The 16,530-nt window shown below is 37.3% G+C and overlaps 1 protein-coding gene across 1 annotated transcript in view; it reads left to right on the forward strand.

Moving 5' to 3' along the window:
• PTPN4 (protein tyrosine phosphatase non-receptor type 4) overlaps positions 1 to 16,530 on the forward strand; it is a 226,146-nt gene that overhangs the window by 85,527 nt on the left and 124,089 nt on the right. The window contains exons 4-9 of the mRNA XM_084643654.1: positions 2,219 to 2,261; positions 2,362 to 2,440; positions 8,886 to 8,930; positions 9,248 to 9,300; positions 11,754 to 11,874; positions 15,210 to 15,297. Coding sequence (XP_084499780.1) covers positions 2,219 to 2,261; positions 2,362 to 2,440; positions 8,886 to 8,930; positions 9,248 to 9,300; positions 11,754 to 11,874; positions 15,210 to 15,297 — 429 coding nt within the window. The remainder of the gene's footprint in view (positions 1 to 2,218; positions 2,262 to 2,361; positions 2,441 to 8,885; positions 8,931 to 9,247; positions 9,301 to 11,753; positions 11,875 to 15,209; positions 15,298 to 16,530) is intronic.

Raw genomic sequence — 16,530 nt, forward strand, 5'->3', positions numbered from 1 at the left:
GATTCCACAACAGCAAGAGCTTATCTGCCATAAAACAGATTCAGTAACATTGTAGACCTCATCAACCAGCTGCAGGGTCACCCTTAAATGTCAGTAAGAGTTTGCCTCTGTTTTCTTGATCACATTGTTTTCTGTATTTACATCACGTGGCATGCCAGACTATATCCACCTTACAAAAGTAGTTGAAAATGGCGTATCTACCAAACAGAGATCATATGAACATGGGGGTACTAATCCCCTGAGAAGTCCTCTAATAGTTAAACTGGTAGAAGGACTCTGCAGGTTTGCAAACGTGGATACTGTTTTCTCCACTTGTCACCAGGGCACTGCTAATAGATGCTTGTGTGCTCAGCTGAAGAGCTTACCTGCAGTACCTTCAAACCCAAGTCCTATGGGCTCCTGAAGAGAATCACCTTCATATAATATACTACAGCTCTGAACTGTTTGACTAGCTTGCACAGTATTTCTCTATGTGCTGAGTGGACTGACAGATCAGGTGATGACAGACAACACAACGGTGTCAGCAGACAGGGAGGAGCACAATCATCAACTGGAAGGGATAGGGACGTTCAGGCACTTATGGCTGCTCTACCTTACATTGCTTTCCATAAGGATAAGGTGACCCTTCGGACTAACACTGCATTTTTACCAGAGATTGTTTCATGCTTCCATTTAACTCAGGTGATTCATCTGCCGTTTCCTTTCCCAAACTGAACCATGGGGAAGCCAAACTGCATACCTTTGATGTAGTTAAGGCTGTCATTTTGCTGGGCATAACAAAACCATTCAAAAGCTCCCCTAGGCTAATTATAGCATTTTCAGATAGAATGAAGGATCAGGCAGTATCTAGCCAAAGATAATTTAAATGGGTCTCTAATTGTATTAAATCATACTATGAGTTAGCTAGATTAGATTTACTCATGCAGTTTGGATCCCACTCCATCAGCAGAGACAACCTGTTGATTCTCTGAGAAGCTATGAGGGGATCAGTTCACATTTTATACAGTATAATTCACTGGTAGAGGCATCAGTATCAGACACGCACTTTGGCAGAGCAGTACTCCAATCGTTATTGAACTAGACTGCAAGCACCAATCCTCCTTTCTACAAGGTCACTGCTTGTGAGTCACCAGAAGTGGAATACATTTGAACAATCACTTGGAAGAAAGAACAGGTAATTTAGCCTCCAGTAAATGGGATTATTTGAGTTGTGTTGTCCATGTATATTCTATGATCTGCCGTTCCTCCCTGCTACCATGTAGTCCTGTAACACCTAGATTCTGTCTTGAGAAAGAAACTGAGGGACAGTTGGGCCCACTCTGCTGTTTTGCTCCCTGCACGTAGGGTGCAGATGCAACCTCAATGGATTTTGCTGATAAAAAGAATCTGATCTCATGTGCATGGTATGCATGCACTCCAGAAATGAAATACATATGGACACACACCTTGAAAAACCGATATTAATTTATAGTAGGGCAAGTACTTGTTTTCTCATTTAGATCTTAGTAGGGTACTGTTGCACAGCTTACTTTTGAATGAAGTAAAGTTTTTTAGAGTACCCTAGTTCCTTGCAGCAAGAGAAATGGAGCCTAGCTGTTTTTCAGTTGCCAGTGTCTCAAAGTATTTCATTATGCAATCTTCCCATTAAACTTGGGTTCTGAAACTATTAGTTCACAGCCATTGGAAGGGTTTTTTATGTATTTTAGATAATTTTACATGTAGTGTTTTACAAATGTTAACTAATTGTCACAGCACCCCTGCGAAATAGGTATCTTCCAGATGGTGGAAAAAATCCAGAAAGGTTGAGTAATTCAGTGTCAGAATTAGAATGTTGTGGTCTCTTGTTGTCAGTCCAGTAGTGTTCTCACACTGTTACATTCTAACCCTTATAACCAGGTGCTCAGCTAAGTAGCTAGCCCAGCTGCAGACAACCACCTGTGAAGGTAGCTGGGAGTAGCCTTAGCTCCATAAGGTACATAGAAACAGATGCCAGAGGGAGTAATTGGGTATGTTTGTGATAACCTGTGATCTTTCAGAAAATTACTCACTGGGCTTTGCATGCCAAAAGGCCAGTTCTGCAAAAGAAGCTCAGATATTAAGTAAGAAGAAAATAAATGTTTAACATGATCATGTCAGACTAAGTTATGAAATAAGTGTTGTTTTCTTTAAAAAAAAAAAAAAAAAAAAAAATTTATAGTTTATCTCTTTTTTTCTTCAGAGGTGGCTGGATCCAAACAAACCAATCAGGAAACAATTAAAAAGTGAGCAAATATATTTATTTGGTCTGTTTCAAATATAATTTTTATTGAATAAGGATTTTAAAGTAACCTGATTAATTAGAAATGCTTTTGTTAATTCTAGGAGGATCTCCTTACAGTTTGAACTTTAGAGTCAAATTTTTTGTAAGTGACCCTAACAAGCTCCAGGAAGAATATACAAGGTAGGTTTAGGTAGTTTACCATTGCAAAATTCTTCTAGGAAATTTAGAAGTTGAACTAAGTATTAACAAAAAGCATAATTAGTTTTCTGAAAGTGTTACTTATTGGAATTGTCTCTCTTAAAAACCTGCTTTATTCATGTTTTTTTGTAATGTGTTTAGGATTTTCCATAGCTGATAATTAAAATTCACATGCTGTAAGCACAAAAACTGCACAAAAACCTTTAAAATGAAGCCATTGAATACATAGTTTAGAAATATAGTGTACATATGAAATAATCTCACAGAAAACATTGTTCAAGTAGAAATAGGAAAAGAAAAGTAAGGAAGGGAAGAGAAGAGAAGAAAAAAGGAAACTTTCTTTCTCCTATTCATCCATGGGTACAAATTTAATTTTAACCCATATTTGCCTCCTGTTTGAAACATCATAATTTCTCTGAAATTATGCTAACTCATCATTCATTTTGAGTATTAGTTCCTTGGTAATTTTTTTCACTCATGTATATCAATCAGTCTTCAACTTCACTTTTATTAGTATAATATAGAAACTTATGGTGATATAGCGGCAAACTTAGCTAGTGCAAATACAGTAATTTCCGTGTGCCTATTGTGTAATAATGTGCCTAACACTCAGATTTTTACAGGTATGTAGGCATTTTTGCAAGCAGTGTTGCAGTACCTAACTGATTTAGGAGCTTAAATCTCATTTTCAAAAGGGATTTAGGCAACTGTAAAAAACTTTTTGAAAATGAGGATTAAGCTATTAAATCAGTCAGGTTTTGCAGTGTTGAGTACAGCAATGCCTGAATAGTTCTACTAATCTGGGCCTAAATTGTTTAAAGTGAATGCTCAATTGGTACCAGATTAAAAAGTGGTGAATGTCCTGTGTTCTCAAGAGGTGTGCGCAAAATTTTCAAACCAAGGTGTGTAAATGTAGATGCCTTCTCCATTTTTAGGCACCTAAGTATAAGCAGTCTGATTTTTTTCAAATTGCTGAGCATCTACGACAGAAGGTGACTTCATTGGGATTTGTAGATGCTTGGTCCCTCTAAAAAACCAGGAAGGCCATTTTTTATTTAGGTTCCCAAAGAGCCTAAATTTTCCTATCTCTGTTGTTAGAACAGGCAATTTTTTAAATTTTCAAAACTTAGATGAAATATATGATGAGATATTTTATGACATATTTGCAGAAATTGATAGCCATTTTCTTACCAGCATTGACTGTTGCTAATCAATAATTCTGTAGATGCTATCTTTCCAATCTTTCTGGCTGTGTGTAACTTGGCACATAAGGCAGATGAAAATGTCCTAAAATTGCTGTTAATATTCATGGGACCAACAGACATGAGCAACAAAGGGACATATTTTTGGCTACCCGTTGATCCCCTGTCCATTTAAATAAACTCTTGCTACCAAACAATCTATTTTTAACATTTATTAAAATTGCTAGCTGAAAGGTTTTTAATTTAACATAACTCCATCTTTGTTGTTCTCACTATTTAAGAAGTGAATGCATTGTGCAAGCTATTTTAGACCTATATTGCTAAAGTTGCTTTAATTTCTATTGATTTCCCATTTTGTTCAACAACGTAGAAGAGATTTACGTGCCATAAGTGATACCTAGTTAGCTAACAACTAATTAACTTCACTGTACTTACAACACATTGAACACAGAATGAACTCTGTTTAAGAAAGCTTCCTCATGATGTCCTGTAAGTACAATAGAACATCGCCACAGTAAGTGAACCTAAGCTATGTCGACTCCGGCTACATATTCACGTAGCTGGAGTAACGTAATTTAGTTCGACTTACCGCGGTAGTGTAGACAAGGCCTTAAATTCACACCTGTGAAATATTCCCCCAAAATTTTGTTTTGCATCATTTTAACATTTATATAAATTGAAGCACAAAACATAGGAAACAGGAAGTTAAATTTACTTGTTAAAAAGCAAGATAGACTTATTAATAAAATAAAATTAAATTAAAAAATAAGCTTGTTTTCCATATAGTCCACTCTTTTCTCTACACCTTGGTGTTTTAAGATGGAGATAAGGCTTTATATTAAAACAATTTTTTATCTATCATGTTAAGATTGGCTAAAGAATTACAGGTGGTATGGCCTTCAGTCTGTAGTCTTCTGTCAGTTTTAATACCTTCAGGATGACATGTAAAACTGTACTTACTATTAAGTGTGATCAGCTGAAGATCCTATAGTACTTTTTGTGGGCATTAGGGGTGTGTTAGGCCCAATGTCCTTGATAAGTGCCAGTTTGCAGAATTCCATTCTGGTCACTTTACATGCACTCTCTTTCTATTCCTGGGTACAAAATGTGGTGTTTCTTCCCCTAAATAGCTGCCACATTGCACCCCACAGGTAACTGCATTTCACTTATGGATGGGTTGGTTCCTCGGTCTGTGCATCACATATGTAAAAATGCTTGTGGGGTTCTTCACTATTGTTAATCTATTTTAAAAGTCCATATCAGGAACCCTTACATAACTATTTTGAGGCAGTTGTTCACATACCAATTTGTAATAAAATGAAAGAATAGGTAAAAATCCTCTTAATTTTTAATGCAATAAATTAATTCTAAATGTTTAATATTTACTGTCATGACAGAATTCAATCTGTTAAATATTTTAGTACATACAGTACTTTTGATAATATAAACAGCTACATAAACAATTATTTACTATTTATTTACTGTCCCAAGGCCTGAGTTGTATGAATGCTTGTGTTGCAACTGTCAAAGCAGAAGTGGAAGAAGAAAAATACATGATGGGATCATTACCGGGGCCTGGGATGTCCCAAAGCAGTGTTATGTACAAGAAAGCAAGAGTGATATTTAAGTTTTGTGCTTGTGTGGGTGTGATGAAGCGGCCTCTGGTGGGACACAACTGAGAGTATCAATTCAGGACAAATTGCTTAGAGCAGCGCAGTCACAGCCCAAGGCTGGGTGTCCTTTATTATTAAGGCAAACCAAACCAGCCAAACAGAGAGGACTTCGGTTTTACCACACTGGCTAACCAGAAGTTTTATATAAGCAGTTCCCTTGTATCACCACCGGCACCACTCCTTATGGGGATTAACGGTTATGAAAACCAATACCCCAGTAAAAGAAAAAAGGTTCTCCTGATCCCAAAGGACCAAGCCCCAGACTCAGGTCAATATACAAGTCCGATCTTACCCACAAATCACGCTGTTGCCAATCCATTAGAATCTAAAGGTTTATTCATAAAAAGAAAGAAATAGATGAGCTAAAATTGGTTAAATGGAATCAATTACATATAGTAATGGCAAAGTTCTTGGTTCAGGCTTGTAGCAGTGATGGAATAAACTGCAGGTTCAAATCAAGTCTCTGGAGTACATCCACAGCTTGGATGGGTCATTTAGTCCTTTGTTCAGCGTTTCAGTTTGTAGCAAAGTTCCTCCAGGGATAAGAAGCAGGACTGAAGACAAAATGGAGGAGTTTTCAGGGCTTTTTATATCCTCTGCCATTTGGAAGGACCCCTTTGTTCTTACTGTGGAAAATCACAGCAGCAAGGTGGAGTTTGGAGTCACATGGGCAAGTCACATGTCCATGCATGACTCAGTTCTTTACAGGCAGAGCAGCCATTGCTCACATGCTACCTTGAACGTTCCCAGGAAAACTCCTCATGTGGATTGGAGTCTCCAAGTTCCATTGTCAGTTAACAGAGTAACAGCCGTGTTAGTCTGTATTCGCAAAAAGAAAAGGAGTACTTGTGGCACCTTAGAGACTAACCAATTTATTTGAGCATGAGCTTTCGTGAGCTACAGCTCACTTGAGCTGTAGCTCACGAAAGCTCATGCTCAAATAAATTGGTTAGTCTCTAAGGTGCCACAAGTACTCCTTTTCTTATTGTCAGTTAAGTGTTTCTTGATTGGACACTTAATCTGAAGAGTCCCTTCTCAATAAGATTCTAAAAAAAAATATGGCGGGGCAGGATAGCTCAGTGGTTTGAGCATTGGCCTGCTAAACCCAGGGTTGTGAGTTCAATCCTTGAGGGGGGCCATTTAGGGATCTAGGGCAAAAATTGGGGATTGGTCCTGCTTTGAGTGGGGGATTGGACTAGATGACCTCTTGAGGTCCCTTCCAGCCCTGATATTCTATGATTCTAAGATGATCAAATACATCACTGGTGCTACTTAGAATCAGAGCTCTGAGAAAGAGTCCAGCGGAGGGCAACAAAAATGATTAGGGGACTGGAACACATGACTTATGAGGAGAGGCTGAGGGAACTGGGGATGTGTAGTCTTCAGAAGAGAAGAATGAGGGGGGATTTGATAGCTGCTTTCAACTACCTGAAAGGGGGTTCCAAAGAGGATAGCTCTAGACTGTTCTCAGTGATAGCAGATGACAGAACAAGGAGTAATGGTTTCAAGTTGCAGTGGGGGAGATTTAGGTTGGATATTAGGAAAAAATTTTTCACTAGGAGGGTGGTGAAACACTGGAATGCGTTACCTAGGGAGGTGGTGGAATCTCCTTCCTCAGAAGTTTTTAAGGTCAGGCTTGATAAAGCCCCGGCTGGGATGATTTAATTGGGGATCGGTCCTGCTTTGAGCAGGGGGTTGGACTAGATGCCCTCCTGAGGTCCCTTCCAACCTTGATATTTTATGATTCTATGAAACACACTGAGATGCAAGTACCTTTTGATAGACACCTTACTTGACCTCCTTTGTACAAGATTTGGTGCAACTATAGGACCTGGTTGCAACAATGATCTATACGGTCACAGTTCCTGTCAATAATGTCATAGTGGGGCATTTGTTAGTAGAGGCATCAAAACAAAAAATACAAATGCCAATATTGTGACTCAATGTGAGTTATTGTTTCCAATAGAAATAATGGCTTATGATAAAACAGAAGAATGCAGTCTCATTAGAAATCATAAGGGAATTTGCAAGAAGTGCGAGATTCACCTGTTGCCACTATACCCCTTATTATGGGCGTCGTTCTCATTTGTATTGTGCGCTTTGTCACCTTTCTAATTTATTAATATTAGAATATTAAGAATATTAATATTAAAAGATAATAATGTTCACTTCCTTAAAATCCTCTAAACCTTAATGAAGGGTTGGAGGAAACTTAGTATATATAACCTTTGGGTGAATATATTATGGGGACATGTTCAAATTTATCTCATCCTGCACAAAGTCTCTTTCCTTTTTCAAAGAGGCCTACATTTTCAAATATGACTTCATTTTGGGTCTCTTCATTTTTGAGTGCCCAACTTCAGACAACTTAGAGGGCCCTGGTTTTCAGTAGCTGAGTTTTTCAGCACTTTCTGGAAACCAGGGCCCTTTAAGTTATCCCAGTTTGTGCACCCAAAAATGGAGGTACCCAAAAATCAGTAGTTGCATTTGAAAATGTGAACTGTAGCTTATACTCGTAGTATATAATACGGACTCAAAGAAATACACTTAAATATAATAAAGGTTGCCTTTTTTTGGGTCATAAAATAGCTGCAATAAGTGAGTAACTTGCTGTCATCTGTTTTCTGTCACTAAATGTACTTGATTGAAAACAGTCCCCTTGTCTTGAATTTTTCATCTGTTTATTTTGCTGCTTATTTCCCACCTTAAGAGTAAACAGTGGGAGGAGCAGATCAGCTATTTTAAACAGTCTGTTCTCATTTAAAAGTCATTTAAAATAAAAGAAGAAAATACTGAAATATCCAGTTTATAGAATAAAAAATTATGGAAGGTAGGAACAATTTCAGAAAGCCTTTAACATAATGGAATAAGATTTTGCACTCAGTTTTTCTAGATTGAGGGAGGAAGACAAACCATTCAACCCTGATATTAAATTGAAACAATAAATTGGTGTCAGATATCCTCAGGTGCTAAATTAATTTCTGCTTCTGTATACCTGGAACAAAAATAAAACAGGGTTTATATATGTGTAATATGGGCTGAGTCAGGAAAAAGTCTTCAGAATTGGGTGCCTAAAAGTAAATGCCTAAATCGTCCAATCTTATAAATGCTTTAGTACTTCTGAACAGCAGGCAACTTTATCTGAACACAGCTTTGTGTGGCTTCATTTACGGCACCAAAGTATGATGGTTTTGTTTTCTCTATTTTGTTTTTCACAAGGTAGCCATTTCCTATTTTCTCCATTGGTTCTATCTTTCGGTGAAATTTGAATATTAATTGTGATGTCTTCATGAACTGTATCGTAAATTTGGATGTTCTGCAGAAGTAGATAATTTTAAATTTATGGATATATACATGACTTTAATTGCGATCTCATATTAATAGCTACCTCTCAGAGCTTAAGAAATAATGATATCTGGTGAAATGATTCTAACACAATAGACTCAAAAGTGATATCAAATATTTCAGCTTTCTATTAAATTTAGGAAGACATTTCTGTCTAAAAATACAATCAAATTTCATCAACCCATTGTAGTATTTTTGTTTTTTAAGGTACCAGTATTTTCTGCAAATTAAACAAGACATTCTTACTGGAAGGTAAGCCTCTTCTATTATGCTGACCAATATATACAATATTATGACCAATTTGCTGAGATTGATACATTATTTAATTTTTAGCAATTAATAATTTTACATAAAGGTTATGAGCTATATAATGTTTGCTGAAGAACTGATAAAATAGAGTTTCTTTTAGAGTACTGGCAAAAGGAAATACTTATAATAAAAATGTCTCTGAAAAACTTATGCTTTACTGTTCATATCTGTGTGTGGTAAATAAATTAATTAAATCAGAAGATTTTCAAAATGTTCATAATTTACATCAGGTGTACAGTTTTGTTTTTTTTTAATTATAGATTGCCCTGTCCTTATAATACTGCTGCTCTTTTGGCTTCCTACGCTGTTCAGTGTAAGTATAATTACTAACTAGGTATGAGTACATAGGTTATTTCAATTATGCCGTCTATTTTTCTGGCTTTTCAGTGATCAGCTAAGTTACCATAAGTTAATGAATAGTAATCAGCATACACAAATGGATGTGTGATGAGCTATACCTAAATCTGTGCAAAAATAGTGGTATTTTTTCCATCAGTGAGGAAAGGTACACCTTTTTTTCATGGATTTCATGGTATTTTCATTTGAAGTGGTCATGAAATTGTATTACTAGTAAGCTCCCAACTTTCCATTTCCTCTTTATACTACTGTTTAAAGATAAAGTAATGCTTTTTGTAAATCTCTGTATGCTCTAAAATGTAATATGTTACTTCCTCAGTAATGAGACTGAAGCTGTTTGTAGATTTAGATATTTTTTACATTTAACATCCAAAAGTGTGTGGAACAGGGAGTTCTGGTAGTGTCTAGCTGGATAGTTCCAGTTTACATAACTTTTATAAACACGGTTGCCAATTTTAAAAAAGATAGCAGAGCTGTAAAGTCTTGGATAGTGAAGTTTTTTGTCCTTTCTTTTTTTCTCTCCCTTTTATAAAAATCTGGGCAATTACATGGAAAACTAACATGATGCGTAGTTACACATTTTAAAATCAGGAAATGACAAAAATCAAGATGTTAAAATTACCTTAATTCTGACCCTTGTGCGTTTCTGCTATTTTAGATACTTATGTGATATTTTTTACTATACTCCTTGCCAGAAAAACGTTCCATTAAAGTGTTTGTGAAAAGTACATAGCTAAGTCTATTTTATGACATATACTATATATAAAGTATATAGCTTAGATTAGAAATGAAACTTGCAGGAATATTTGATCCAATTATGTTTCCAGCCAAGTTAGCTTTGTATTTAAATGCCTTCTCATATGAGTTGCTCTTAAAAAAAAAGTCTGGGCTTCTGGTTGAAATAAAATATATAATACAAGAATGCTGCAAAATTATTAAAATACATACCTTAGAAAAGATCTTACCATATAAATCATGACAATGAAATAAGTCAAGTGAAAAGAATTTTTTTTAAAATAGAAAATGTGTATGTATATTCACGGGTGTAAAAACATTGTTTACTGAGCTTCAGAAATTATATTGTAATCTGACTGTATTGTAAGGGCTAAATTCCCTATAAGCTGCGTGGTTGGGCGGACGCCCAGCAGGCTATCAAGTGCTGAGCCATTCAGGTGTCCCTTCCCCCGCTCCTGTGTGCTGCTCCTGCCCTCTGCCTTGGAGCTTCTCCGGGGAGCTTCCTGCTTGCTGTGTAGTGCGGGGGTGGGGGAAGGGAGACGGGTGCTCATGTCAGGGTGTCACCTTCCCCCTGCCCTCCCACCCAGTACACCATTTCCACAGAGTTGGGGGTGGAGGGACACAATAGGGCTCAGGACAGGGGGGATGAGGGAGCTTGCTGACAGCTGTTGCTGTGTCTGAACTTGATGGCCTACTTAAAAGGGCAGCATACTTAAAGTGGGGTCATCTGGGGTACTCCTAGGAACAAGGGGACATCAGATTTCGGGGGGAAGGGTTTATGTCACGGTCTGTGACGCATTTTTCTTTTTTCACGGCTGTGAAATTGGTAGGGCCCTAGCTATAAGGAAATAGAACTGGGACAGTCTTTAACTAAATGTGCTGCTTCACCAAAACAATAAATCAGTTACAAGATCTGAAGTTGATTTTTAAACTGGTTTTCAGTACTGTCCAATTATAGTCATGCACTCAAAGCCTAACTTTTTAGCAATCCTACCCATTTTGTTTGCTGAAATGGGTCATACATTTTAGATTTAACAGTGCAGGAGCTGTGATCTTAATTAATGTGGCAAAATTATAAAACATGGTTTGAAAAATTATGATAGATTTCTATAATTCTAATTTTCAGTTGTTTGAATAAACTGAGAAATGAGCTGATACAAAAATAAGCAATTTTTTTGGTTTTGGAAATACCTTGGCAAGAATGCATTAGGTTAATTTTTCAAATCTTCTAGAGGATAAAATTATAACAGGTTTTAGAAAGATTGAAAATGTGAGTCCTCATAATGAAATGAAAACATGGACACACATAAACAGTGTTTGATTACAGAAATACCCTGGAGCAACAAAATTCTGTTTATTTAGGGTTAATCATTATATAGGTGGAAAGTAAGTTAAGTAAATTATAACATGAACATTTCATAAACCATTTTGCCAAGCCAGCACCTTTTTGTTGTTCAAGTCCTTTTTTAAAACTTCTTCTGTGATACCGACTGAGCTTATAACTCATGTTAAAGAAACAAGGTGAACTCAAACTTCTGTTGTCTTTGTCTGTTCTAGACCATAAGGTGTTTGAGGCCAGGACTCAAACTTTGGGTATTAAACTTTGGGTGTTGTACAATGCTGAATATATTGTTTGCACTAAACAAGTAATAACCTTTCCCTTCAATCTCTTAGCCGAATTGGGAGACTACAACCATTCAGAAAACTTGCCAGGCTACCTCTCAGACTACTCTTTCATCCCTAGCCAGCCTCAAGACTTTGAAAAAGAAATAGCAAAATTACATCATCAGCATATGTAAGAATTTACAGAAAAAATTATTCTTATTTTGTCATATCACTGTCTACAGATGCTGTGCCTTTATAGAAATATTGCCTGAATAAACTTAACAGGTGAATTTTTACAATGCAGTATTTTTGCATGTCTTTATATGAAGTATTCCACAGTTTGGAGGAGAGGGAAGATTCAGAATGAGTATACTAATCTTTAAATTACTTTGAAGAAAGGCTATATATGAGACTTTATTTCTATAGTAGTGTGTGAATTTTTATAGGAAATTTTGGTTTCTTTAAGAAAAGTCTTCAGTCATTCATAATGATCTGCCTGCGTAAGGTTTCTGTGTACATTGCCTTTACCAGCAGCAGGGAATTACTGTAGAAGAGTGTATGTGGTTAGAAGTATATTAAAGAGGAGCTCTGAACTTCAAAAGCTCATACCTCCACCAACTGAAGTTGGTCCAATAACAGATATTATTTCAACTATCTTGTCTCGCTCATATTCTGGGACCGAGATGGCTACAGTAACACTGCAAATAACTATGGAAGATATCAAATTTTGCCATTTAAAATGGAACCTTCACAACATAAAGGAGGAAGCCAGACATCCACTTCCTGATCAGATTCAACAAACAAAATATAATTCCCAGAGGAGTCACCAGAAAAACGTCAGAAAAACTGAGGAACCATCTCCTGAACTTTACATATTCCAGAAAGGACCACTTCAAACAAGAAATCATCACATGCTCCCACACACTGGAAGAAAAAAATCAGGAAACCCCAAACAACAAACAAACAAAAATCTGATGACAGCCAACAACACAAAAAGTGGAACCAACTATAACAACTTCAGAACCGACAACAGCACCCCTGGGAAAAACCAAGATACCATAACCCATCACATGGACACTAAATAACACCCCAACATCATCAACTTATCAAGACTACTTCTAATCTATACAGTAGTAACTATACTCTCCAAGGGACTGAATTTCTTGTCCACCACAGAACCTTATAGCGTACTAACATGTGGAAAATGAGAAGAATTCTTTTGATGACTCTTAAGGAGTCCTTTCACAACAAAGATGATGATACTCACAACTACCACACTTCTGTTGATAGTCATAAGAAAAAGTAATCAATTGACTGCACACAGGCACGCAGCAGACGAAACCACACACTTGATCATTACATTGATTACTTTTGGAGAAAAATTGAATGAACTCCTCAACAAATATTATATCCACGCAATCTCTCTGCCATCCAGAGGATTGCTGTACAGTCTCTGAAATCCAGTCATCAAATCGTGAACAAACCAATAGCCAAAGGAGGTGCCATCATAGTCCTTAATCATGATGTCTACGTCAATGAGGCCAACTCTGCCACCACCTAGCATAAAAACTCAATGAAGGCCCCACACCGCAATTCACACAGGAATTTAAAGATACCATCAAATCCTTCCCCAGACAACTCAAAGAAAAACTCTACAACCTCATCAACCCCTGGTCTCCCACCCCAGTAACCATCTACATGCTTCCAAAAATGCACAAAAAAGGGAACCCAGACAGACCCATCATATCTGGCCATGGCACTTTCACAGAAGGAATATCAGGACTCGTAGAAACCATCCTCAAACTATTCGCCACGCAAAAGGTCAGCTTCCTCCAAGACACTGCCAACTTCTTCCAAAAACTCGACAACATTAACAGCCTCCCTCAGAATGCCATCCTTGCCACCACAGATGTCGCCTTCCTACACACAGACATCCCTCACCATGACAGCATCACTGCCATCACATTTAACAAACACTTTGTCCAAACCATGGGTATAAGGTGGCTCCCCAGTATGCCAGCCTTTTCATGGGCCAAGTCAAGGAAGAATTTCAGGGAAAATGCACCACAAAACCAGTGATATGCCTGAGATACATCAATCCTCTGGACAGATGAACTAAATTCCTTGATAAATTTCCCCCACAACTTCAGCAACCACCACCACCCATCAAACTCTCTCTAGAACACTCCCACACCAACATCAACTTCCTGGATACTGCAATCCACTTCAACAGTGGAACCCTTCAAACAGCTATATACAAGAAATCTACAGATCACCACTCTTACACACACCACAGATCCAGCAGCCATCCCAGACATGCAAAGGAATCTGTTATCTGTGGCCAGGCACTCAGATACTACAGAATTTGCTCTGAAGACAAAGTCTAGGATACACAGCTAAACACACTTAAAACCGCCTTCACTAAACAAGGACTCTCCACCAGAGAAGTAGATCACATCATGGAATGGGCCACCCAAATACTCCGGGAGGATCAATACAGAAATAAATATCACACTGACCACACACCCCTAGTTGTCATTTACGATCCCACATTGGAACCCATATAGGGTATCATTAAACAATTACAACTCATATTTATCTGCATCCTGAAAGAAATCTTTCCCGAACCCCCTATTCTGGTCTTCAAAGAACCCTCAAACCTAGTTAAGCTTATCAGAAGCAAGCTCCCCACAGCACCCCCCAACAGAACAACAGATGCAAAAGCTGCAGACATATCTCCACAGCTGTGATGATCATTATCCCGCACAACACACCTTTCAAGATTCATGGGTCTTGCACATGCCCATCACAGTGTGTGATGTATCTCATCCAGTGTGTCAAATATCCCAACAACAACAATGTTGGTGAAAGCGGACAACCCCTATGCTCTTGAATGAACTCTCACAGTAAAATGATAAAAAAACAAAAACACCCTATCACTCATGGGTGAACATTTTTCACAAAATGACCACTCCATATTGGTCCTCTCAGTACTCGTCCTCAATGGAAACATTCAAAAGGCAAGCTTGGCAAATTAAATTCTTAATTCTGCTAGACACTAAAATTCCTGCAGAGAAGATATTATTTCAATTCAAAATATAATACTAATTGCAAGAGCAGTTTTTAGAGGCTTCCCTGCCTACTCAAAGGTTTTCAGGCCCTTTAAGGCACCTATCACTGTGCCATTTGAAATACAACGTATATATGTGCCGAGTATGTATTGCAGTCTTCCTTTAATGACATTTTTGTTGTGTGGAGGCAGAACTGGCAGAATTGTGAGTGTACACATGTGGAGACCAATCAACTAATTAACAAGTATCTGTGAGGAAAGTGCTTGAATCTCTAGCTACCAAAATTACTGCATGACAATCAATGTATATGGTGGAGTCAAGGGGGAGTTGGTTTATCAGAGAAAAATGGAGTTAAAGTAATGAATTATTAAAATCTGCTTGAGCTGACTAAGGGTTTTGGATATTTTATGTACTTTTGGGCTGCTTCGTATTTAACTCACCTTTGTCGTTATAGAGGCTTGTCTCCTGCAGAAGCTGAGTTCAATTATCTCAATACAGCACGGACCTTAGAACTCTATGGAGTTGAATTGCACTATGCAAGAGTAAGTTTGAATGATTCACACTGTAATATAAAAGTAGATTCATGATATTTTCAGGAACAGTTTAGTATAATTTGAATATAATGTTCAAGGCCCTAATTCAGTAGGCTATTCAGTCATGGGCCTAACTTTCAGCAATTTGAGTAGCCCTTATTTGACTTCATTGAGACTACTCATGCTTAAAGTTACGCAAATGATTAAGTACCTTGCTCAGTCTGAGGCCAAGTAAAGTGAACATCAGGCTGTGCCAATTATTTGCAACTGTATTGGATAAATGTGCTTGTTGAATGTCTTTGGCATTTAGGGAACTTTTGGCTTCAGTTAATATCCTATTAAACTGAATGAGAAGTTCTCACATTTACTATCTCACTTAAGTTGCAAGTTCCATAAATCTTTGTATAATTTAATATTGTGAAGGTTACATCATTGCAACCAGGGCAATAATACACTTTTTAAATGGACAGTGCAGATTATGGCTAATATCGAAGTGTGTATCTAAGAATTCATTATCTAAGTTCTTGTCAATATATTAAAATGCATCATTTGTAAGTAGGTCATGCATAGGAATAATTTCCCATCTGTTTCTTGAAGCCCTACCAACACAGATTTTACTTAAACCTATAATCTTCAAACAGCATGTATTCTTCTATTAAAAACAAGTCATGTGTTCTGACTTCTGATCTTAATTCTCCATAAAGAAACTTGCTAAATAGGATTTCAAGTATTTACAACTTTTACATGACATGGATGCACCCAATCCTTGCTTATACGCATGTTGGGATATAGCAGGCATTTGATAGAGTCAAATTGAAGGACCTGCTATGACTAGAGTACAGAAACATTTTTAGAAAAGTATGGTTTGAAATAGAAAAAGGTTTATTTGTGATAGGCTCTCCCACTCCAAACCTAAAACTTAGGTTGACCTAGCTACGTCACTCAGGGATGTATGCCGTGAGACATAGTTAGGTTGACCTAACCCTCACAGTAGATGCAGCTAGGTTGATGGAAGAATTCTGTGTTAGACCTAGCTGCTCCTTTTCAACTGGGTGGATTTACTATAACAACAGAAAAAACCCTTTTAGTCTCTGTAGTATCTATCTATGCTATATCCACATAGCTGCAGCACTACACCCATGCCACTGTAGCGATTGGAGTGTAGACAATGCCTTAAGTACTGAAATTGCAACTTGCTTTCACATAGGAGTATAAGTTGTTAGTTGAGTTTGTTGTTGGATT

The sequence above is a fragment of the Lepidochelys olivacea genome, assembly GCF_965140295.1.
Source record: "Lepidochelys olivacea isolate rLepOli2 genome assembly, chromosome: 11".
NCBI lineage: Eukaryota > Metazoa > Chordata > Testudines > Cheloniidae > Lepidochelys > Lepidochelys olivacea.